This window comes from Ranitomeya variabilis, chromosome 1, assembly GCF_051348905.1.
Source record: "Ranitomeya variabilis isolate aRanVar5 chromosome 1, aRanVar5.hap1, whole genome shotgun sequence".
NCBI classification, from domain to species: Eukaryota; Metazoa; Chordata; class Amphibia; order Anura; family Dendrobatidae; genus Ranitomeya; species Ranitomeya variabilis.
The window spans coordinates 405,730,797-405,757,327 of NC_135232.1; the positions used below are offsets into that span (position 1 = coordinate 405,730,797).

General features: G+C 46.2%; 1 protein-coding gene across 2 annotated transcripts in view; it reads left to right on the forward strand.

Moving 5' to 3' along the window:
• Window positions 1–26,531, forward strand: part of KDM4C (lysine demethylase 4C) — a 595,853-nt gene that overhangs the window by 220,721 nt on the left and 348,601 nt on the right. For both annotated transcript variants that reach the window (XM_077249185.1, XM_077249186.1), the window contains one exon: window positions 18,645–18,782. In XM_077249185.1, coding sequence (XP_077105300.1) covers window positions 18,645–18,782 — 138 coding nt within the window. The remainder of the gene's footprint in view (window positions 1–18,644; window positions 18,783–26,531) is intronic.

A 26,531-nucleotide genomic window follows, 5' to 3' on the forward strand; every position in this document is an offset into this window, starting at 1 on the left:
AATTTTTATAATTAGGTCCAATTTTTTGTTTGTAAAATTAATGTTTTCAAAATAGGAAATCATGTCATTGCCATTTATAATTGAATATTGGGACACCCTTTTCTGAAGAATGCGTACTTGAAAAATTTTGCAAATTATGTTTCTGAATCATTAGGACCCAAATCATTAAAAATCTGTCATTAAAAAAAAAAAAGAAAATTGCTAATTTGGCAAGTAATGGGTTAAAGGGAACTTGCCACTCCCCCAGGGCATTTTTAAGTTTAAGAACCACCTTCAGCAGCACTAGGGCTGCATTCTGTGAAAGTGGCTCTTATGTTTCTGATCCCTAGGAATGCTGAAATATTGACTTTTATAAATTGCGCCCCATACCTGTATTGAGTCCCAGAGGTATGGCATCTCCCCCTGTTTCAGCTGCCTCCCAGCCGTCCATCATCCAGCTCTTGTGTCTGTGTGCTGCCTCCTGTGTTGCTGTTGCATGCCCTTCGCCTACCCCCATCCCCCTCCTCCTCTTTCTCCTTCCTCCCTCGGCAGTGTCTGATGAGCTGAGCTCCACACCAGGGGCGTAACTACCGCGGTCGCAGCGGTCGCCAGTGGGACCGGGCCCGGCGGGTCAGGGGCCGGGCAGGTCAGAGGCACCCAACACCATGTTGCAGTGCAGGAGATTCCTCCTGCACGGCAACAGTCCGAGGCGTATCTAGGGGGAGGGGGCAGCCGGGGCACGTGAGAGACAGGAAGCAGCTCCAGTCATCACGGTGAGACAGCTTCTCCTGCCCTGCAGCCCCGGGACAGAAGGCGAGAGCAGGGGGGAGGTGCGGGACAGAGCCGCTTTAGTCAGGAGAAGCTGAGGAGCTGCAGGTTTACATCAGCCACCCCTGTACCAGAGAGGAGATTGTGAGTTGTGTATATGAGCTGGTATCTGGTGTGTGTGTGTGTGTGATATCTGTAGTGTGTGTGTGTGTGTGTGATATCTGTAGTGTGTGTGATATCTGTAGTGTGTGTGATATCTGTATGTGTGTGTGTGTGTGTGATATCTGTAGTGTGTGTGTGTGTGTGTGTGGGTGAGGCAGGGGCGTAACTACCACGGTCGCTGCTGCAAGCGGCTCTGGCAGGTCAGGGGCCCGCGTGTCCCCTTGAGCCTGTCTCCCTTGTCCCCTTACGCTTGTGTCCCTTGTCCCCGTGTGCCAGTCTCCCTTGCCCATTAGTCCCTGTGTGTCCCCATGTGCCTGTCTCCTTTGCCCCCTTGTGCTTGTCAGTCTCCCTTGCCCAGTAGTCCCTGTGTCAGTCTCCCTTTCCCACTTGTCCCTGTGTCCCCTTGTGCTTGTATCCCTTGTCCCTGTGTCCCCTTGTGCCTGTCTCCCTTGTCCCCTTGTGCTTGTCCCTTGTCCCCGTGTGTCCCCTTGTGTAAGTCTCCATTGCCCACTAGTCCCCTTGTATGTCTCCCTTGCCCACTAGTCCGTGTCCCCTTGTGCCAGTCTCCCTGGCCCACTTGTCCCCGTGTGTCCCCGTTTGTCCCCTTGTGTCAGTCTCCCTTGCCCACTAGTCCCTGTGTCCCCTTGTGCCAGTCTCCCTTGCCCACTTGTCCCCGTCTCCCTTGCCCACTTGTCCCCATGTGCCCCTTGTGTCAGTCTCCCTTGCCCACTAGTCCCCTTGTAACCTTCTCCCCTGCCTCCTAGCCCCCATGTGTCACCTTGTGCCTGTCTTCCTTGCTCCCTAGCCCCCCTATGTTACCCTTGTGCCTGTCTCCCCTAGCCCCCTTGTGCCCTCTCCCCTGCCCCCTCGTCACCATTTACTCATTTCTTTCTCACTGCCCCTGTATGGAGGGGCTGCATTATACTATGAGGGGGGCTGCATTGTATTCTATGGGGGTTACATTGAATTGTATGGCAGGGCTGCAGTATACTCTGTGGGGTGGCTGCATTATACTCTGTGGGGTGGCTGCATTATACTCTGGGGTGGCTGCATTATACTGAATCGAGGACTATGGGGAATATATTATATTATATGAAAAATTATGGGATGCATTATACTGTGGGAAGTGAATTGTGCGACATGGATGATGATGGCGGTGCATTATACTATATGGAGCACTATGAGGAGTGTATTATACTATATGGAGGACTGAGCAGTGTATTTTAATACATGGAGGACTATGTGGAGTGTATGATACAAAATGGAGGACTGAGGAGTGTTTTATACTGTATGGAGGACTATGAGGGGTGCATTATACTATATGGAGCACTATGATCAGTGTATTATACTATATGGAGGACTGAGCAGTGTATTATACTATATGGAGCACTATGAGGAGTGTATTTTAATATATGGAGGACTATGAGGAGGGTATTATACTATATGGAGGACTGAGGAGTGTACAATACTATATGGGGGACTATGGGGAGTGTATTATACTATAAGGAAGACTATGGGGGTGCATTATACTTCTTATATGGATCCCCATGACTTCTATGTTAGCCCCTGATGAGTATAATGGTTTATTTTCTTTTATACATTACATAACAATGGTAGTAAAGGGGACAAATATATCCGAGGATGGGGCACCGGATAGTTATTCAACTGAGGTCACACTATACAACTTTGCAATAAAGCTATAGTGTGCGAAATGAATAGGGAAAATGTGAATTTGGGAGGAAAATATTTTGGCATGGGGGGCTTTGAAAGTTCGCACCGGGGCCCATAACTTTGTAGTTACGCCACTGCTCCCCACACGCAGTTCACTGGCAGGTCAGCTCATCAGATGCTGCCGAGGGAGGAAAGAGAAAGAGGAGAAGGGGGATGGGGGAAGGCGCAGGGCATGTAACAGCAACACAGGAGGCGGCACACAGACACAAGATCTGGATGATGGACGGCTGGGAGGCGGCTGAAACAGGGGGAGACGCCATACCTCTGGGACTCAATACAGATATGGGGCGCAATTTATAAAAGTCAATATTTCAGCATTCCTAGGGATCAGAAACATAAGAGCTACCCTGACAGCATGCAGCCTTAGGGCTGCAGAAGGTGGCGCTTTTACTCTAAAACGCCCGGGGGTGTGACAAGTTCCCTTTTAACGAAAACTGAACATTTTGTTTGTTCCTGTGTCTACCTCTATGTGCAACCAAGTGAGCTGATCTACAACAATGCCTACAAAAGTTGATGGCCTAATTCATAATAGAATTTTATTTGGCAAATGCTATCTCATGCTGAACATAAGTGTGACTTTACTGGATATGAACCACAAACATGTGACACACAAAAAATTAACAAAGACCAAATTATAAAAAAAACGAGCCATACTGGATCAACTGTCCTCAACTGAACTCCCCAGAGTCACTCCTGAAAACAAGGAGGTTACCCAGGCAATTTTCTCTCTGCAAATGCTATAAACTTATCCAACTGCAACTCCTTTCTTGACAGTTTAGGCTACTTTCACATTCGCGTCGTGTGACGCACGTCACAATGCGTCATTTTGGAGAAAAAACGCATCCTGCAAAGTTGCCTGCAGGATGCGTTTTTTCTCCATACACTTGCATTAGCGACGCATTGCAATGGATTGCCACACGTCGCATCCGTCGTGCGATGGATGCGTCGTGTTTTGGCGGACCGACGTCACAAAAAAAAGTTCCATGTAACTTTGTTTGTGCGTCGTGTCCGCCATTTTCGACCGCGCATGCACGGCCAAAACTCCGTCCCCTCCTCCCCGGAACTCAAAATGGGCAGCGGATGCGTTGTAAAACAGCATCCGCTGCCCACGTTGTGCTACATTACACTGTCCGTAGGTACGTCGGGCCGACGGTTTGCGACGGCCCGTACTGACGGACTAGTGTGAAAGTAGCCTTACTCAACACTATATTGGAAGTCAGAGTAGGTCTAAAACCTCTGTAAACCTAATGCCTAAACCTCACAAAGACCCACTCGGATGTTGAAGCTTATTGGCCCATGGCTGAGAAACTTCGGGAATTCCTCCCAAATTATTTTTTTTTCTTTTTTTTTTTTTAACATGATAACATTTAGGTTAAGTTCACACTGGGGTTTTTTGCTGCGTTTTTTTTTTTTTCTACAGCAAAACCTGACTTCTTGGCAGGAAAAATGCTGCAGCAAAAATGCATGTTTTGTTGCTTTTTTTTTTCATGCTTTTTTTGGGGGGTTAACTTGTATCTTTGTGTATGCTAATAAAGCTGAGTGCCCCAGAGAAAAAAAGAAACTTCTTCCTGTAGAGTCATACCTCTAGATCCTTTGTAAAGCCAGCAATTCAGCTTTCGCGTACAGTAAAACCACAACGGGACCCGACCGGATAGCATAGATTGCATACAGTAAATACACATAAAATAAATTCCATATACCCGAGTATAAGCTGACCCGAGTATAAGCCGAGGCACCTAATTTTGGCACGGAAAACTGGGTAGGCTTATTGACTCGAGTTTAAGCCTGGTATGCATTGTCCCCTCATCATTGTCCTGCTACGCGTTGCTCCCAGTCTCTGTCCTGGTATGTGGCTGCCCCGTCGCTGTCCTAGTATGTGGTTCCCCCGTTTTGTCCTGGTATGTGTGGCTCACCCCCCGTCCTGTCCTGCTATGTGTGGCTCCCCCTGTTGTATGCATGGCTCATTTCCCCCCCCCCCCCGTCCCATCGTTGTATGCATGGCTCACACCCCCCTTCCTACTCACCCTCCTCGTGCCATCGCTGCATCTCTGTTGTCCTGGTGCGGCAGCTTTCCTGTGCTGAATGATCACGTGGTACTACTCATTAAGGGAATGAATGTATGCTCCACGCCTATGGGAGCGGAGACGCGTGCATATTCATTCCCTTAATGAGCGATACCACATGACCGCTCGGCACAGGAAGAGCTTCCGATGCAGAGACGGAGATGCAGCGACAGCGCGAGGAGGGTGAATATGATGTCTTCTGTTAGCCAGCTCTTTCCGCTGCTCCGCCTCTCCCCCCTCCTTTCCCCCCTCCATGTTCTGGACAATGACTCGTGTATAAACCAGGGGGGGGAGGGGGGGGGCATTTTCAGCACAAAAACATGTGCTGAAAATATCTGCTTATGCACGAGTATATACGGTATACAGATGTCAGTGACATAGATTGCTAGTACAGTGTGTATCAGCTTACTTACATTTAATTATTAAAAGATTATTATTTTTTTTTTAAATGGTGTGGGCTGCAGTGCAATTTTCTTAACCAGCATAGGGAAAGCCGATGGCTGGGAATAGATGTTTTGTAGCCTGGGAAGGGGGTAATACCCATGTAGCTTCCCAAGCTATTAATCAGTTCACAGCTGTATGCTTAGCCTTTACTGGCTATTAAAATGAGGGACCCCTCAAAAATGCTGTAGGGTCCCCCTATAATTAATAAGCAAAGGCTATGCACACAGCTGCGGGCTGATATAGCCTAGGAAGGGGCCATATATAGTGCCCCTCCAGGCTAAAAAATTCAGCTCTCAGCCACCCCAGAAACGGCGCACCTATAAGATGTGCCAAATTTGGCACTTAATCTCGCTCTTCCCACTTGCCCTGTAGCGGTGGCAAGTGGGGTGATAGTTGGAGGGTTGATGTCACCTTTGTATTGTCAGGTGACATCAAGCCCAAAGGTTAGTAATAGAGAGGGGTCTAGAAGACTCCCCCATTACTAACCCCATGTTCATATTTTATAAAAGCACACACACCCAAAATAGTCATTTTAATTGAAAGAATGACAGACTCCTTTTATAAATCTTAATTATACCATACTTCCTGCATCATCCATTACAGTGAAGCCACTGTCCCCTGCAAGAGAATTAAAGGGATCCTGTCACCCCGTTTTTTCAGTATGAGATAAAAATACCGTTAAATAGGGCCTGAGCTGTGCTTTACAATAGTGTATTTTTTGTCCCCTGATTCCCCACCTATGCTGCCGAAATACCTTACCAAAGTCGCCGTTTTCGGCTGTCAATCACGCTGGTCTGGTCAAAAGGGCGTGATTGACCAGCGTGATTGACAGGCGAAAACGGTGACTTTGGTAAGGTATTTCGGCAGCATAGGTGGGGAATCGGGGGACAAAAAATACACTATTGTAAAGCACAGCTCAGGCCCTATTTAACGGTATTTTTATCTCATACTGAAAAAATGGGGTGACAGGTTCCCTTTAAAATAAAAACAATATCCCTCACCTCTCCATCGTTCTGTCCCACACTGTAATCCATGTTTGGGGGATAAACCGTTTTCAACCTGGACAGTGCCAAGATGTGACTGTCCAGGCTAAGAACCACTGTGCACTGTGAAATGAGCTGCTGAGAGCGCAGCATCAGTGACTAGCTTTGACGTCATCGAGGTTACTGCAGGTCACTGAGGCTGTGTTTCCTGCCATGCTGATCGGCAGTGAGCTCGGTGAGATCTCCGCTAGCACCGTCAGTTAGCACCGTGAGTTGCACGGTGCAGAGCCGAGTTCACCGCCGTGAATTTGAACTGCAGTGAATGCTGTAGATAAGCCCCTGATGGCGGTGGCTGCAATTTATAGGGCCAAAATGAGGTGACTGATTCCCTTTTTAATCACCACAGAAAAACACCTTTCCACTGAATTTCAGTCCTACCTCAAGCTTATCGTTACATAGGTTGAAAAAAGACTTTGATCCATAAAGTTCAACCTTTATCAATACATTTTTTGGCACTAAGTTAAACTATAACCTACATTGTAATGTGTACTGAGAAAATTATCTATTCCTTTTTTTAACCCCTTCACGACCTTGGGAGTTTCCATTTTTGCTTTTTCATCTTTTGTTCCACTTCTTCCCCGTTGAAATGTTTTATTCAATATCACATTGAAGCGTACCGTATTATGGCCACTGCATCCCAAATGCTCCTGGGCCTGTAGATCTGAAATTGTATCTGGCCTATTTGACAGGTCCAGATCCAGCAAATCACCTCCCCTGGTTGGTTCATCTACCAGCTGAGAGCGGTAATTGTCCTGAACTGTAGATAAGAACTTGCAGCTTTAAAGGTACCTTCACACGAAGCGACGCTGCAGCGATAGCGACAACGATGTCGATCGCTGCAGCGTCGCTGTTTGGTCGCTGGAGAGCTGTCACACAGACCGCTCTCCAGCGATCAACTATGCCGAGGTCCCCTGGTAACCAGGGTAAACATCGGGTAACTAAGCGCAGGGCCGCGCTTAGTAACCCGATGTTTACCCTGGTTACCAGCGTAAAATCTAAAAAAAACAAAACAGCACATACTTACATTCACGTCCCCCTGCGTCCACTTCCTGACTGACTGAGCGCCGTACAGTGAGAGCAGAGCGGTGACGTCACCGCTGTGCTGCTTTCACTTTCACTTTGCGGCGCTGAGTCAGAGGAGGAAGCAGACTGCAGGGGACGCAATGTGAGTATGTGCTGTTTGTTTTTTTTACATTTTACGCTAGTAACCAGGGTAAACATCGGGTAACTAAGCGCGGCCCTGCGCTTAGTAACCCGATGTTTACCCTGGTTACCAGTGTAAAATATCGCTGGTATCGTTGCTTTTGCTTTCAAACACAACGATACACAGCGATCGGACGACCAAATAAAGTTCTGGACTTTATTCAGCGACCAGCGACATCACAGCAGGATCCTGATCGCTGCTGCGTGTCAAACGAAACGATATCGCTAGCGAGGACGCTGCAACGTCACGGATTGCTAGCGATATCGTTATAATGTCGTTTCGTGTGAAGGTACCTTTAGCACAAGCAGAAGATTCTATGTTCCATTGAATGTCTTAAGAATTAAAATTCCTAATTGTAAAGGTACCTTCACACGAAACGACATTATAACGATATCGCTAGCAATCCGTGACGTTGCAGCGTCCTCGCTAGCGATATCGTTTCGTTTGACACGCAGCAGCGATCAGGATCCTGCTGTGATGTCGCTGGTCGCTGAATAAAGTCCAGAACTTTATTTGGTCGTCCGATCGCTGTGTATCGTTGTGTTTGAAAGCAAAAGCAACGATACCAGCGATATTTTACACTGGTAACCAGGGTAAACATCGGGTTACTAAGCGCAGGGCCGCGCTTAGTTACCCGATGTTTACCCTGGTTACTAGCGTAAAATGTAAAAAAAACAAACAGCACATACTCACATTGCGTCCCCTGCAGTCTGCTTCCTCCTCTGACTCAGCGCCGCAAAGTGAAAGTGAAAGCAGCACAGCGGTGACGTCACCGCTCTGCTCTCACTGTACGGCGCTCAGTCAGTCAGGAAGTGGACGCAGGGGGACGTGAATGTAAGTATGTGCTGTTTTGTTTTTTTTAGATTTTACGCTGGTAACCAGGGTAAACATCGGGTTACTAAGCGCGGCCCTGCGCTTAGTTACCCGATGTTTACCCTGGTTACCAGGGGACCTCGGCATAGTTGATCGCTGGAGAGCGGTCTGTGTGACAGCTCTCCAGCGACCAAACAGCGACGCTGCAGCGATCGACATCGTTGTCGCTATCGCTGCAGCGTCGCTTCGTGTGAAGGTACCTTAAGGCCCTTATTATTATCTAATATATAAAGCTGAATGTGTGTATGTGTGTGTGTATGTATGTATGTATGTATGTCCGGGATTGGCATCTGAACCGTCGCAGCTACAGCCACAAAATTTTGCACAGTCACACGTCTGGACCCCGAGAGCGTCATAGGCTATGTTGTGAGGTGAAATTTTAACCCCGCGCTTTCCAATTCACCAAACAATTTTGCCCCTATCTACATAATGGGGAAAAAATGAAAGGAAAAGTGTTGGAGGCACATTAACAGCTGCCAGATGTGAACAAGGGGGACTTAAAGAATGACAGCGATGGCGCCAAAGAGTATATACTGTACAGTTGCTAAGGTGGGGCCCCAACATGGGATAATCACCACACCACCACGGGGATATGAACACACACACAAAATGCGCCACACACTACCACGTGCTCGAACACATATACCACCCTCAGCGCACATTTCACCACACATACACCAACCTCGCCACATAAAAGTTGAAACACAAAAGTCGCCGCTCAAAACTCGCCACGCGCAAAACTCTCCACATGGAAAACTCGCCACACGCAAAACTTGCACACGCAGAAAAATTGCCACATGCAGAAAAATTGCCACATGCACAAAAGTTGCAAAACATGCAAAAGTTGCCTCACACAAAACTTGCACATACTCAAAAGGCACCACACATAAAACTCGCCACGCGCAAAACTCGCCATGCGCAAAACTTGCTGCACACAACTTGCTACACTAACCTGTCACATGCAACTCGACACACAAAAAGTTGCTACACGCATGTCGCCACACAAAACTCATCTCACAAAAGTCCCTACATGCATGTCGCCACACGCAACTCAACACACACAACTTGACACACGAAACTCGCCCTAAAACACACACAAGTCTGGTATTATCCTTCAAAAATAAAAATCTGATTAATAAGCAGACAAACTACAAGAGCAACAAATGTACCATATAGGAATCCGGCAGCTGTCAGTCGCATGACCAGTCTATTATGTGTATGTGTGAGCTAATATATACTGCCAGGGGGTGGGCTTACTGTTGGCTGGGGATTTATCAGGCTGCCATTTTAGCTTACAAATACTGAGGTAAAAATACTGACCAAATAACGTGTGAACGAGGGCTAATACAGGAGGAGATGACATACAGATATATATTATATACAGGAGGAGATGACACACAGGTATATACTATTTACAGGGGAGATGACACACAGGTATATACTATATACAGGAGGAGATGACACACAGATATATACTATATACAGGAGAGATGACACAGGTATATACTATATAGAGGAGATGACATACAGGTACATACTACATACAGGAGGAGACGACATACAGGTATATACTATATACAGGAGGAGATGACACACAGGTATATACTATATACAGGAGCAGATTACCTACAGGTATATAGTATATACGGGAAGAGAAGACATACAGGTATATGCTGTGTATAGGAGGAGATGACATACAGGTATATACTATATACAGGAGGAGATGACACACAGATATATACTATATATAGGTGAGATGACACACAGGTATATACTATATACAGGAGATTACATACAGGTATATCTAATATATAAAGCTGAATGTGTGTATGTATGTGTGTGTGTCCGGGATTGGCATCTGCACCGTCGCAGCTACAGCCACAAAATTTTGCACAGTCACACGTCTGGACCCCGAGAGCATCATAGGCTATGTTGAGGTGAAATTTTAACCCCGCGCGTTCCAATTCACCAAACAATTTTGCCCCCATCTACATAATGGGGAAAAAGTGAAGGGAAAAGTGTTGGAGGAAAATTGACAGCTGCCAGATGTGAACAATGAGGACTTAAAGAATGAGAGCGATGGCGCCAAAGAGTATATACCGTACAGTTGCTAAGGTGGGGCCCCGACATGGGATACTCACCACACACGGGGATATGAACACAAACACAAAATGCGCCACACACTACCACGTGCTTGAACACATATACGACCCTCAGCACACATTTCACCACACACACACCAACCTCGCCACAAAAGTCGAAAACACAAAAGTCACCACTCAAAACTCGCAACGCGCAAAACTCGCTACATGCAAAACTCGCTACATGCAAAACTCGCCATATGCAAAACTAGGCTCACGCAAAACTCGCCACACGTGCAAAACTCACCTCATGGAAAACTCGCCTCATGCAAAACTTGCACACACAGAAAAATTGTCACATGTACAAAAGTTGCACCACATGCAAAAGTTGCCTCACACAAAACTTGCACATACTCAAAACGCACCACACACAAAACTCGCCACGCGCAAAACTCGCCATGCACAAATCTTGCTGCACACAACTTGCTACACTAACCTGTCACATGCAACTTGACACACAAAATGTTGCTACACGCATGTCACCACACAAAACTCATCTCACAAAAGTCGCTACATGCAAGTCGCCACACGCAACTCAACACACACAACTTGACACATGAAACTCTCCCTAAAACACACACAAGTCTGGTATTGTCCTTCAAAAATAAAAATCTAATTAATAAGCAGACAAACTACAAGAGCAACAAATGTACCATATAGGAAATACGGCAGCTGTCAGTCACATGACCAGTCTATTATGTGTATGTGTGAGCTAATATATACTGCCAGAGGGGAGGGCTTCCTGTTGTCTGGGGATTTATCAGGCTGCCAATAGCAAGCAATCACAGCTCAGCTTCTATTTTGCTACAGTTAATTAACCTGAGCTCTGATTGGTTAATATAGGCAACAAAGACATTCTCAGTATAACAAAGCTAATATATGTTGTGAAATTCTTCTATTAGCTTAGTTTTTGCCTTTTAATAATTACATTTCTATCTATTTGTTTTGTGGTTTTTGTGTGCAGAATACATTTTTGTTAACACATTCTATTTTGCTAACAGCAGTCATTAACCCGGGCGAAGCCGGGTAGTACAGCTAGTTATTAATAATAACTAGATGGGTATTTCCTGAAGGAACTACAGATAGTGCTTTGGAATGGTGCCCGGGCTGCCCCTGCAAGACTTTCACACTTGGGTGCCCCTCAGGCGGTCCGATTTGGTGGGTTGGGTCAATCTGGGTCTGATTTTGTGGGCGGGGTAAATCTAGGTCCGATTCGGTGGGCGGGGTCACTTTTGGTCCGATTCTGTGGGCGCGGCCACTCTGGGTCCGATTCGGTGGGCGGAGCCACTCTGGGTCCGATTTGGTGGGCGGGGCACCTTAGGGACCAATTTGGTGGGTGGGGTCACTCGGTCCGATTTGGTGGGCTGGGCACCTCAGGGTCTCATTTGGTGGGCTGGGCACCTCAGGGTCCGATTTGGTGGGTGGGGTCACTCTGGGTCCGATTTGGTGGAAGGGGTCACTCTGGGTCTGATTTGGTGGAAGGGGTCACTCTGGGTTCGATTTGGTGGGCGGAGCCACTCTGGGTCCGATTTGGTGGGCGGGGTCACTCTGGGTCCGATTTGGTGGGCGGGGTCACTCTGGGTCCGATTTGGTGAGCCGGGCCCCTCGGGGTCCGATTTGGTGAGCGGGGTAATCTACTATATAATTGTCTAAGGGCACTTCCGTCTTTCTGTCTCACAACACCGCTACGTCATCATCTCATGAGACCGCAATGCACTCTTGGGACCGGAGCGCGCAACAAGCATCGGGTACCGGCCACTCCAGGTGCAACAAGCATCGTGTACCGGCCGCTCTAGGAGGTGCAACAACCATCAGATACCGGCCGCTCCAGGAGGTGAGTATGTAACTTTTTTATTTTAATTCTTTTTTTTTTTTTTAACAGGGATATGCAGTATACTATGTGACTGGACAATATACTACGTGACTGGGCAGTATAACTACGTGGCTCTGCGCTGTATACTGCGTGGCTCTGCGCTGTATACTGCGTGGCTCTGCGCTGTATACTACGCGGCTCTGCGCTGTATACTACGCGGCTCTGCGCTGTATACTGCGCGGCTCTGCGCTTTGTACTGCGCGGCTCTGCGCTATATACTGCGTGGCTCTTCGCTGTATACTACGCGGCTCTGCGCTGTGTACTGCGCGGCTCTGCGCTGTGTACTGCGCGTGTCCGTGCTGTGTACTGCGTGTGTCTGCGCTGTATACTGCGCGGCTCTGCGCTGTGTACTGCGCGGCTCTGCACTGTGTACTGCACGGCTCTGCGCTGTATACTGCGGGGCTCTGCACTGTATACTGCGGGGCTCTGCGCTGTATACTACGCGGCTCTGCGCTGTATACTGCGCGGCTCTGCGCTGTATACTGCGTGGCTCTACGCTGTGTACTGCGCGGCTCTGCGCTGTATACTGCGCGGCTCTGCGCTGTATACTGGGCGGCTCTGCGCTGTGTACTGCGCGGCTCTGCGCTGTGTACTGCGCGGCTCTGCGCTGTGTACTGCGCGGCTCTGCGCTGTGTACTGCGCGGCTCTGCGCTGTGTACTGCGCGGCTCTGCGCTGTGTACTGCGCGGCTCTGCGCTGTGTACTGCGCGGCTCTGCGCTGTGTACTGCACGGCTCTGCGCTTTACACTGCGCGGCTCTGCGCTTTATACTGCGCGGCTCTGCGCTGTGTACTGCGCGGCTCTGCGCTGTGCACTGCACGGCTCTGCGCGGTATACTGCGCGGCTCTGCGCTCTGTACTGCGCGGCTCTGCGCTGTGTACTGCGCGGCTCTGCGCTGTGTACTGCGCGGCTCTGCGCTTTATACTGCGCGACTCTGCGCTTTGTACTGCGCGGCTCTGCGCTTTGTACTGCGCGGCTCTGCGCTGTGTACTGCGCGGCTCTGCGCTTTACACTGCGCGGCTCTGCGCTTTATACTGCGCGGCTCTGCGCTGTGTACTGCGCGGCTCTGCGCTGTGCACTGCACGGCTCTGCGCGGTATACTGCGCGGCTCTGCGCTGTGTACTGCGCGGCTCTGCGCTGTGTACTGCGCGGCTCTGCGCTGTGTACTGCGCGGCTCTGCGCTTTGTACTGCGCGACTCTGCGCTTTGTACTGCGCGGCTCTGCGCTTTGTACTGCGCGGCTCTGCGCTGTGTACTGCGCGGCTCTGCGCTGTGTACTGCGCGGCTCTGCGCTGTGTACTGCGCGGCTCTGCGCTGTGTACTGCGCGACTCTGCGCTGTGTACTGCGCGGCTCTGCGCTGTGTACTGCGCGGCTCTGCGCTGTGTACTGCGCGGCTCTGCGCTGTGTACTGCGTGGCTCTGCGCTGTGTACTGCGCGGCTCTGCACTGTATACTGCGTGGCTCTGCGCTGTGTACTGCGCGGCTCTGCGCTGTGTACTGCGCGGCTCTGCGCTGTGTACTGCGCGGCTCTGCGCTTTATACTGCGCGGCTCTGCGCTGTGTACTGCGCGGCTCTGCGCTGTGTACTGCGCGGCTCTGCGCTGTGTACTGCGCGGCTCTGCGCTGTGTACTGCGCGGCTCTGCGCTGTGTACTGCGCGGCTCTGCGCTGTGTACTGCGCGGCTGTGCAATATACTTCGTGGACATACATATTCTAGAATACCCGATGAGTTAGAATCGGGCCACAGTCTAATAATCATAAGACTACGGATAGTGGTTTGGAATTGTGCTGTACTGTCACTTTAAGAGCTGATATTATCTGACAAAACTTGTGACCTGGTGAGCTGATGTAGACTTCATAGGCGTTGGCATAGTAACTGTGTCTGACTGCGCATATCAATGAGCTAATCAGCCAGGTGGCAGTTATTTTTAGAAATTGCCTCAGAAACCAGCCCATTATAAACGTATGGGACAATTTCCCTATTGAAACGCATTGAAAGACTTTTTTCAAACACAAATTGCGCAAAAACTACAAATCCGATCGGCACGAAAAATACTTAGCACACCTCTCAGGAACGCTGGCTTCGAAATGACACCTCACTGGAGTCTGTGAGTTTAGCGGTTCGGGCCGCATTACGTGCGGACTGAATAATAAGAATAAGAAGAAGTTTACCACGGTGGAATAACAGTATAGTGTAGATTTGTTCCAAAGCACTATAATAATAATAATAATTGCTGCCTTATTAATTTGTTACAGCATTTCATCCTCTACCTGTTCAGCTATATTAGGAAGCTTATCGCAAACTCTAATTGGCATCTTTCCATTGTTGCCATTCGCCATATTTACCTATTTACCCATACCACTCAACACTGTCGCAGCTCCCCCGATGTCGTCATTGATCATGGGTCTTAAGTTGGATTTAATGAAAATACACACCCATCCGCTTTTTTGTCTTTCCTGTCCTTTCTGAATGTAGTGTAACCCTCTTGGTTTGTCACTCAGTCATGGCTTTCATACAGCCAGGTTTCAGTATTGCTCACCACATCATAATCTGTGGCTGACATGAAAACAAATTAATGAATTGGAGAATTTTAAGACTTGTTGCATGTGCCAACAGACATTTAATATTAGTGCATTAAGGGTACCGTCACACATTGAAATTTTCATCGCTGCGACGGCACGATCCGTGACGTCGCAGCGATCGTATGAATATCGCTCCAGCGTCGTAGACTGCGGTCACACGTTGCAATCACGGCGCTGGAGCGATGCCGAAGTCCCCGGGTAACCAGGGTAAACATCGGGTAACTAAGCGCAGGGCCGCACTTAGTAACCCGATGTTTACCCTGGTTACCAGCGTAAACGTAAAAAAACAAACAGTACATACTCACCCGTCGGTGTCCTTCAGGTCCCTTGCCGTCTGCTGCCTGCTCTGAGTGCAGCCGTACAGTGAGAGCAGATCGCAGCACCGCTGTGATCTGCTCTCACTTTCCGGCCGGCACTCAGAGCAGGAAGCAGACGGCAAGGGACCTGAAGGACACCGACGGGTGAGCATGTACGGTTTGTTTTTTTACGTTTACGCTTGTAACCAGGGTAAACATCGGGTTACTAAGCGCGGCCCTGCGCTTAGTTACCCGATGTTTACCCTGGTTACAAGCGAAGACATCGCTGGATCGCTGTCACACACAACGATCCAGCGATGTCAGCGGGTGATCAAGCGACGAAAGAAAGTTCCATACGATCTGCTACGACGTACGATTCTCAGCAGGATCCCTGATCGCTGCTGCGTGTCAGACACTGCGATATCGTAACGATATCGCTAGAACGTCACGAATCGTACCGTCGTAGTGATGGAAATTTCAATGTGTGACGGTACCCTTAATGCACTAATATTAAATGTCTGTTACTTCTCCTACCACCTCCCTACTTTCCTCCCATGTCCCTGCCCCCCTTGACCCCTACTATCTCACTCTTTCTTCTCTATCTCCTTATTTGCACAACTACCCACAGCTCCCCCCACCCCACTGAGGTACAGCCCACCCCTACCGTACAGCCTTTATTCGACAGAAGTCGGCCTAGTTCTCCATGAACCCAAACCCTTCCTTCCTACACAAATTTCTAAGCCACTTATTTATCTCCCGAAGTTCTCGCTGTATTTCTAGTGACGCTTGTGGCATTGGCAGTATTTCTGAAAACATCACCTTGGAGGTCCTGGACTTGGGTGTCTTTCCCTAGTTTCCTGTAATTATTTTTAAGGACCTTCCACCTCACTCTAACTTTCATTGTCAACAATGTGTACCATGACTGCTGGGTTTTCCCCACCCCCACCCATTAATCTGTGTAAAGGCCCCATCTCACATAGCGAGATCGCTAGCGAGATCGCTGCTGAGTCACTAGTTTTGTGACGCAACAGCGACCTCAGTAGCGATCTCGCTATGTGTGACACGTACCAGCGATCAGGCCCCTGCTGTGAGATCGCTGGTCGTGTCGGAATGGCCTGGACCTTTTTTTGGTCGTTGAGGCCCCGCTGACATCGCTGAATCGGTGTGTGTGACACCGATCCAGCGATGTCTTCACTGGTAACCAGGGTAAACATCGGGTTACTAAGCGCAGGGCCGCGCTTAGTAACCCGATGTTTACCCTGGTTACCAGCGTAAATGTAAAAAAAAACAAACAGTACATACTCGCCTTTCGGTGTCCAGGTCCCTTGCCGTCTGCTTCCTGCTCTCACTGACTGCCGGCCGTACAGTGAGAGCGCAGCAGTGACGTCACCGCTGCGCTCTGCTCTCACTGTACGGCCGGATCTCAGTCAGAGCAGGAAGCAGACGGCAAGGGACCTGGACACCGAAAGGCGAGTATGTACTGTTTGTTTTTTTGGTAACCAGGGTAAACATCGGGTTACTAAGCGCGGCCCTGCGCTTAGTAACCCGATGTTTACCCTGGTTACCCGGGTGCTGCAGGGGGACTTCGGCATCGTTGAAGACAGTTTCAACGATGCCGAAGTCGTTCCCCTGATCGTTGGTCGCTGGAGAGCTGTCTGTGTGACAGCTCCCCAGCGACCACACAGCGACTTACCAACGATCACGGCCAGGTCGTATTGCTGGTCGTGATCGTTGGTAAATCGCTTAGTGAGACGGGGCCTTAAGCGATCGCAATATGCCGAACACAGCAGACTGTTCGGCATTCATGGTTTCTGCGGCAGATGACCCGGTTTGTCCTCCTATTTATAGAGTTCCCCACCACCATCTCCCTGGCCTTTGCTGCACTCCTATTTCCCTCCTTAGTCATCCTGCTGTAGTAATCCTTCTCCTGGGCTTGCATTCCTAGTATCAGCCAAACGGGCATCTTTTACTAGATTGTGCCAGATCAGGACTGAGCTCCTTGGCACATCTTCCCCATCTCCATCCATTTTTTTTTTTTTTTATCACACCCATTGACTTGCATTGGTGAGTATCGTCCGATATATGCGGTAAGTCGCAGCATGCTGCAGTTTTTTTTTTTGTCTAGTTTCAGCTGAGAAAAATTGCAGATGATCAGGGACTCATAGATTTAACATTGGTCAGAGTGCAATCTGATTTTTTGTTTTTTATCGGATTGCACTCATGCGTTTTTCCGTATGACCCCAATAGCATTTCTCAAAGTGATGGGTTCTCTTCAAGCATCTGACAACCATTAACTACTCCTTCTAATTAAACATAAAGCACACAAAAGGTTTTTTTAATCTGTTTTAGTAGTTACCACAAAAAATGCACAAAAAACCTTAAAAAAACAAACAAACAAACTTTGCTAGTTGCAGCACTTGAGTTTTTCTAGTTAAATGTGAACCTGTGGAATGGTCAAGTTTTTTTATCTCCACCTTGCTCGCAAGCCACTGACTTCAACAAATTGAGTCTGATTTTTCAGGATCGAAAAGATCTAGATTGTTCGTTTAGAGCAGTTATAGAAGGCCATAGGTTCTTTTGTCTGAGAGCATCTGGTGGATTATGAAAATCACAGTAATCAAATTCTATGATCGGAGTGTGAGGGTAATGCGATTTGATTTTCTGAGATGCGGAGAGAAATTTCTCCATCTTCTCCATTGTGTAAGGCTATGGAAATCTCACTGCACTCAGATGTCATCCGCATGCAGTCCAGTGGCCTCCACGGACTCATTGACTTGCATGGGTCAGAGTGATCTCAATATTGCATCAGACTCGGGCATGCTGCGATTTCTATTTTTTCCTTAGTCTCGTTCTGAGGGAAAATCTCTGCCATATATACGACTCCGTAGAATAACATTGGTCTGGGCGCGATCCGTTGTTATTATGCGATGATGATAATTTCGTCCGTACTTGTCCTGATCTTTATAATGAACGTTCATGTCGTCTACCTGCACGATATTGGAATACTATATTCCCATGGGTCAAACCCAAATAGAACCGTTTTAATTTTGACAGGTTAATCTGTGTACAATAATGGCCCACATTGCTGATCAGACAGGTTACCTTTCCTTACAAGAATAACATAATGGATTCTGAAATTCACTGCTGACATAGTAACTAGGACTGGATAGCAAGTCTGTGCTGATATTGATCAGGCTATCAATTTACATATGAATATGCCCATAACATTAAAATATATAATCAAACATTACATTGTTAAGATGAAGTTTGTAGACAATCTGGCCTGGGCAGCCATTGGGTGAGCATTATTTTTGTATGGATCTATTTTACTCTCTTGCCATGTTAGAACTGTGGTGGTTCTCATTTCCAAGCAGCTCATATTCCTGCATTCTCTTTTACTGCTTTGATGTCTTTGTTAACATTATTCTTTTTTTTTTTTTTCTCTTTTCTTTTCACAATTCATCTAGCTTTTTGATTCTCCCCTGCAGGTTACACAAGAAGCTGGTGAATTTATGATCACTTTCCCATACGGGTATCATGCCGGTTTCAATCATGGCTTCAACTGTGCCGAATCAACAAATTTTGCTACAGTCAGATGGATTGATTACGGAAAAATAGCCAAACTGGTGAGTGGATGATTTGCTTCAGACAGACGTTTGTTGTCCTGCTGTGCTGCATGAAACCTGCGTTGTAAAATTACAAGTTTACAATCTCAGCATTTCAGACAGATAGTGTATTGTTCAGCTTCTACTGATTGCGGTTGGTGGACTAATGATATATTATTTAGGGAACTAGTCTTTCTCCTTGACAAACCTAGGAAGATTGACAGGCATGCGAGGTGATTTTAGGAAATTGTTTTTTGTATTTTGAAGGGAAACGTTCAGCGCCATAGTGGTAATGCACAGCTGCACACATAGTGGTAATCTGTTGGTAGATGGCGTTTTAAACCTCTTCGGCTAGCTTATTGAAAGAGTGGATACAGGGAGACAATGAAGTTGTAGTCTCCCTGCAGTCTCTCGCTTCCAGTCATCAGTGTGGTGTAGGAAGCTGTACCAATCAGCATTCACTATACATGTTCACTGTACCGGACAGCCTGCTCTGCGCGCACACACACTGCTGAGATAAGCTGGGCGAGTGATAACTGCACCCACACTGTGTAGTGACTTGTGACTTTTACAGCTTCCTGCACCACCCTGATTACAGGAAGCCAGTGGATGCCAGAAGAATAAACTCCTAATTTTCTCCCTGCAGCCCCCATTGCATGCTTAACCCCTTTGTGACACAGCCAATTTGGTACTTAATTGGCTCGGTCATTGTTTCAGTTATACAATTCTGACCACTGTCACTTTTTGAGGTTATAGCTCTAGAAAACTTCAACGGATCCCACTGATTCTGAGATTGTTTTTTTCATGACATATTGTACTTCATGTTAGTGGTAACATTTCTTCAATATGACTTGCATTTATAAAAAAAATAATTGAAATTTGGCAAACATTTAGAAAATTTTGCAATTTTCAAACTCTTAATTTTTGTGCCCTTAAATCAGTTATATCGCTTAAAAATAGTTAATAAATAACAATTCCCACATGTCTTCTTTACATCAGCACAATTTTGGAAAAAAATGTGTATGTGCATGTATATATATATGTGTGTGTGTGTGTGTGTGTGTGTGTGTGTGTGTATATTGTGTAATATATATATATTCGAGTATAAGCCGACCCCCCTAATTTTGCCACAAAAAACTGGGAAAACGTATTGACTCGAGTATAAGCCTAGGGTGGAAAATGCAGCAGCTACCGGTGAATTTCAAAAATAAAAATAGATGCTCCATACCGTTCATTATGGCCCCATAGCTGTGCCATATAGTGCTCTGCACCATTCATTATTGCCCCATAGCTGTGCCATATAGTACTCTGCACCGTTCATTATTGCCCCATAGATGTACCATAGAAAGCTGTGCCATTGCTGCTGCTGCTGCTGCTGCTGCTGCAATAAAAAAAAAAGACATACTCACCTCTCTTGCTTGCAGCTCCTCAGCGTCCCGTCCCGGCGTCTCTCTGCACTGACTGATCAGGCAGAGGGCGGTGTGCACACTATATGCGTCATCGCGCCCTCTGACCTGCACAGTCAGTGTGGAAAGACGCCGGGAAGATGGAGCGGCGCCCGGCGTGTGGAACGCGGACAGGTGAATATGTAATACTTACCTGCTCCCAGCGTCCCGCTCCTTCCCCCGGACAGCTGGTCTTCGGTGCCGCAGCCTCTTCCTCTATCAGCGGTCACCGTTACCGCTCATTAGAGAAATGAATATGCGGCTCCACCGCTATGGGAGTGGAGTCCATATTCATTTCTCTAATGAGCGGTCCCACGTTACCGCTGAACAGGGGAAGAGCTGCGGCACCCGGAGACCGTGGGACTGCAGGGACAGCGCCAGGAGCCCCGGAAGCAGGTAAAAATTTGGGCTGAAAATCTCGGCTTATACTCGAGTATATACGGTGTATATATATATAATATATTTCACTATATACACATTTGAAATGAGTTTGGAGGGTCAGTATAGCAGAAAATACCCAATAGTGGCGCCATTCTAAAAAGGGCACTCCTCAAAACCACATTCAAGAAGTTTATTAACCCTTCAGGTGCTTCACGAGAACTACAGCAATATGAAAGGGAAAAAATTAACATTTTACTTTTTTCACAAAAATTTGCCTCGGTGTAATCCTTGACACTGTTCTCTCCTTCAAACCACATATCCAAGCCCTTTCCACTGCCGACTTCAACTCAAAAATATTTCCAGGATCCGTACATTCCTCAACCAAGAAAAACCCTAGTCCATTCCCTCATCATCTCCCACCTTGACTACTGCAACCTCCTGCTCTGTGGCCTCCTTTCTAACACTCTCGCGCCCCTCCAATCTATTCTAAACTCTGCTGCCCGACTAATCCACCTGTCCCCCCTTCTATTCCCCGGCCTCTCACCTCTGTCAATCCCTGCAGTGGCTCCCAATTACCTGAAGACTCCAGTTCTAAACCCTAACCATGGCATACAAAGCCATCCACAACCTGTGTCCTCCATACATCTGTGACCTCGCCTCCCGGAACTTACCTGCACGCATCCTCCTATCCTCACAACATCTCCTTCTATACTCCCCTTTCATCTCCCCTTCCCACAATCGTATGCACGATTTCTCCCGCGCATTCCTCTTCCTCTGGAACTCACTACCCCAATATATCAGACTCTCGCCTACTGTGGAAACCTTCAGAAAGAACCTGCAGACCTACCTCTTCCGACAAGCCTGCAGTAACCACCAATAGACCAAACCGCTGCACGACCAGCTCTAGACACGCCTACTGTATCCTCACCCATCCCTTGTAGATTGTGAGCCCTCGTGGGCAGGGTCCTCTCTCCTCCTGTACCAGTAGTGACTTGTATTGATTAAGATTACTGTACTTGTTTTTATTACGTATACCTCTCCTCACATGTAAAGCACCATGAATAAATGGCGCTATAATAATACATAATAATAATAATTAGATGTTGGGGAATACCAGGTTTGACTCCTCTTATAACTTGGTTCTTTGGCTGTGGACACATCATGGCTTCCTTTATTCTAGTATATCATCTCATGCATATTTTGCAGCTGGAGCTGCTCAGAAGCATGTGTGTTAGATCAAAGTGCTGGCCTGCAGGTTGTATTTAGTGTTATTTTCCCTTTGGTGGGATGAAATGCAGTTGTTTTGATGTTGGATTTGATGAATTTGTTTGCTGCTGCATTCATTAGCTTCAGATCAAAAACCTGACAGGCTGTTAAATGAATTTCTTGGCTTACATTTTCAGCTTCACTAAGACATTCCTAAAAATTGCATTTATTTAATTCTTTATTTTATGTCTGTGTGGCACCAGCCTCCAGCAACTTATTTTTGAACCACACATATATTTAATATGCTGCTCCCTTTCATTAAAACAATTGCCGGCTAGTGAACTCACCTTGGAGTGGTCTGTACAAATGACAATACTGCTGTGCCGTGGATGCGTTTGTTGCAGTACTGCCAAACACATTTCTCATGCCAGGAATTGAAAGTTTTCCACTTGACAGAATCCCGAACTCAGTGCAATATCTAAAGTAACTAACTGGGGTAACAACAACGCAATTGAGTCTTATCCGATATAAAAGTAAAATGTGAAGGTACAAGTAACTGCTCGCCTTCTGGAGCTGTGCTTGCCCGCAAGGAATCAAGAAAAGATCACCAGCAGCACCCGCAGGCCAGCGAAAACCTGCCGTGGTGATCTGCGATGCTGAGGAGGTATTACCCTTAAAAATATAGAAGACATAGATTAGTGTCGTACTGGGGTTCCAGGGACCCACTTTTCAACTACATGCAAATGTAACATTATCCTAACAAACTTCTATAATGATGAGCTGGGTAGATTGTCAAATGAATAAGATGCTTTGTCTGTACATAGTGATTTATGTATATTATGCCAAGAATTGCTCAGATAAGAGGGTGGTGGCCCACTCCTGCACAGGGGTTCTCCTGTGGGCCAGTACAAGCCTGGACGTGATATAAGGAAGACAATGAGGTCTATTCTCAACGTGTTTCAAACTTGGATTAACTTCATCAGGAGAATAATAATAATAATTTGATTAACATAACTTTAATAGTTTATAATAAAAAAAAAAAGTGCTTGAAATTTGTTTTCTCTATTTTTTTTTTTTTTGTGCCAATAAAATAATAAAATCATGTGCAATCTATACGTGTAAGGCATTTTTATCAAATTAACAACTGGTATACTTTTTATACAAACAAGACAAATCTTATACCGATTGTTAATTTGATACAAATCTTTTATTATGCACAGAAAAGCCCTTTTCTTTTTTTTCACACACTTCTTCATGCTGTCCTTCATTAACATTCAGCAAGCAATCTGTCACATGTACTGCAGGGGAGGGGAGGTTCCACTGCAATTGGTGCTTTTTTTTTTTCTTTTTTAATTATAAGCTATTTAAGTTATGTCTGTTGAATTCTGTATTATTGTGGTTCTGCTGATGAGAAGTTAGTTCAACTTCGCAACACGTTGAGAATAAATTTCATTGTCTTCTTTTATACCACGTCCTTTGGATTTTCATTAGGAATACCTCGTCGACAGCGCAGATCAACTCTCCTATCTTCCTACCACAAAATATCAAACATAATGTCACGGGTTTAATGTGACAAAGAGGAGCCAGAAGACTGCATTGTTTGAGTTGTTCTACTCCTGCACTGATTAAAAGCACTTCACCTTCATATTTAAATGGTCTAAATTTCTTTGAGCAATGCAGGGGTTAATCTGCTCAGTTGAGGACTCCTGGAGTGTTTAGGCTCTAAACTGCACTGTTAGCCACTCCCATCTCCTATATAATCTGGGCCCTGGCAAGCACTCATTGTCAGTTTATGCTGCATGGCTGTAGATTATTGGTTATTCTTGTAGAAGGTGTTTGGTGGAATTATCTGTGACTGTTGCTAGGTTTTGACTGTGTGGACAATTCCTTTTCTTTTCCTACTTTGGATTAACCCCATCCTCCACTCACCGATGTTTACCTCTGTTGTTTGTGTGAGTATATTTGTGTGATTGACATTTTCCTTTATCCCTGTTCATATAACCTTGTAAGTCTGGTTGGTGTATTGCAGAACACTACTATTCCCCTCTTCCTAGGGTGGGGGGAATGGTTCAGACTGAGGGCAGATTCAGGAGCCAAGGCCTAGGTACGTGGCCCCAGCATCTAAACCATCAGAAGTAATCTTGGGAACAGGGTGAGCTAGGATGCCCCTAGCGTTATGTACCGGGATTGAGCCCCTGGTCCTGGGACGCCTAACAAAGTTGTGACACATAGCATGTATTCACCCCCTCTGGGTCCACGAAGGCTGTCTGCCACTGCTTCAGTCTGTGTTTGAGCAGCTATGACTTCACTCTTTGGATTTCCTGCTTGGGAGTTTAAAGTACCTCATTTTGGTTTGGCATAAATGGGTATTATCACATTCATATGTGTGAGTTTTAATTTTTAACTCTTTGTGCTATGTGTTAAACTGTGTGTGAACACTGATATCTGCATCCTGTGTTTTGTTACGTGCATGTCTACCTACGTATACGAGATGTCGGCTGGTGTCACATTGACAAGGGGCAACAGAGCTCACTCAGTTCTCATTTGCTTTAAAGCTGAAAAACGTAAAGATGCCATAATAGATTGGGGCAAATACGTGTCGATAATTAGAGTGGCCTACAAAAATAAAACTCTATAAAAGTCATGATTGTGTGTCTGTGAATGTGTAATTATATACAATGAAAATGGCTGCATTTCTATAATCATGTGCCAGTTTTCTGCATAGTAGGTTTTACCTTTTCTTTAGATTTCCAAATCTCACATTGGCAGCACCCGTCTCTGCTCTGTGCAGTTGTTTAGCTCAGGTGCTTATGATTGGCTGCAGCAGTGATGCTTGCTATAGACCTGACATCACTAATTCACTCCGATTGTATTCCCCAAGTACAGTACTTTGTCACTATCACAGTTTAAAGGGAAGGTGCCGTGATTTTAATTTGTATATTAATAATTATTGATTATACTATCAATTATTTTTAATATTAAATTAACTACTTTAATAGTTTTTTTTTTCTTATTGACCTTTGTTTGCTACTGGGGGCTGCCATTTTGATTACTGTGGGCGTAAGTGTCTGGGCACGACACTTGTACACCTCACTTATGGCAGCCAAGGGCATAAGTCCTCACCCAGCCCCAGATCACTCCGACTGCATCTATTGCATGGAGATAAAATCAGCTGACATGTGCCAGGAAAGATGTGGGATCAGTGCCAGAGCACACGTTAAAGTGAGGAACAGGAGATGCGCAGTGCATGTACATCGAATGTTGTGAAGGGGTTAAGGACCGGGCTGTAGCCTAGCTTTCTAGAGTCTAGGCATTACAAGTTTAAGACCTGCAAAAATAAATGTAGATTGTCTTGTGTTGTGAGGAGATGGGACCAGTCCACATGGAAAGCAGAGCTGTGGCCATAGTCCAGCTTGTAGAGACAATCAAGACCTGGTTGTTGATCTTGTTCAGTTTCTTCCAAAATGGAGTAATGGTTTTACATGACACCCATATGGCTAGGTGACTGGCCACCACTTCCCCACATACTGGAACAATTTGAGTAGATTGTATCACATTTAGTTTTTTATTGTAGTCCACAAGAATGTAAAATTCCTCAACAATGACTTGGAGTCCAAGATTGATCTATTTCTGATTTCCAAGCGTGTATAAATGGCGCTATAGAAGTGTTTGCTCTCCATGTCAGTAGAACAGGTAGTGTAATTAATAAATGTATCGCTGAAACTCCTAGGGCTCATTCGGATGTCCGTGCCATTGGGTCTGAGCACAGACTGGCCACGGCTCACCTGACCTGACTGTGACCGCTTCATATATTTTTATGAACGGTCATGCTCAGATTGGGAGACCCTTGACTAGTCTGTGCATTGCCATTCGATCTCAGACCGATTTGCATGAAACTGAAGTTGAGGGCCTGCACAACCAACTCACTGTATACTGCGATGTCTCTGGTTGACTGAGTCATTACGGTGGCAAATCTGGTCTCATTTTAAAACTGAGAAATGTCTTTTTTAGTTCTGATATAGCCATAGATATCAGGGGATCAATTAAGTTGTAGGTGAGTGATGGCTGGCACCTTGCAAGTCCCACTTTAACCTCTTTTTTTTGTCAGGTATTGGTTCTTGATAATCTTGGCTTTAAAGTTATCCCTGAATCGCTTCAGTTGAATTCTCTTTCCCTGACTTTAGCCAGTGTGAAGAAGGAAAGAAAGCTCTGGTAAAAAATTAAGAGACCACCACATCAAAGCCCTGTCATGGGCAGCCCAATCTCCAGACCTGAACCCCATTGAAAAGATCTGGCATGTAATCAAGAGAATGATGGATAGTCACAAGCCATCCAACAAAGAAGAACTGCTTACATTTATGCGCCAGAAGCAGTATGAAAGACTGGTGGAAAGCATGCCAAAACGCATGGCAGCTGTGATTTAAAAATCATGGTTATTCCACAAAATATTGATTTCTGAACACTTCCGGAGTTAAACATTAGTATTATTGTTTCTAAATGATTTTGAACTTGTTTTCTTTGCATTATTTGAGGTTTGAAAGCATTGTTTTTTTGTTTTTTCAATTTTGACCATTTTTTTTTTTGTCAGAAAAAATTACAAAATGTACTGCTTGGAAATTCAGATACATGTCAGAAGCGTATAGACTAAAAGAACAATTTACATTTTACGCAAAATCAGACAACCTGAACATTTTGCAGTGGTCTCTTCATTTTTGCCAGAGCTGTATATATTTTATTG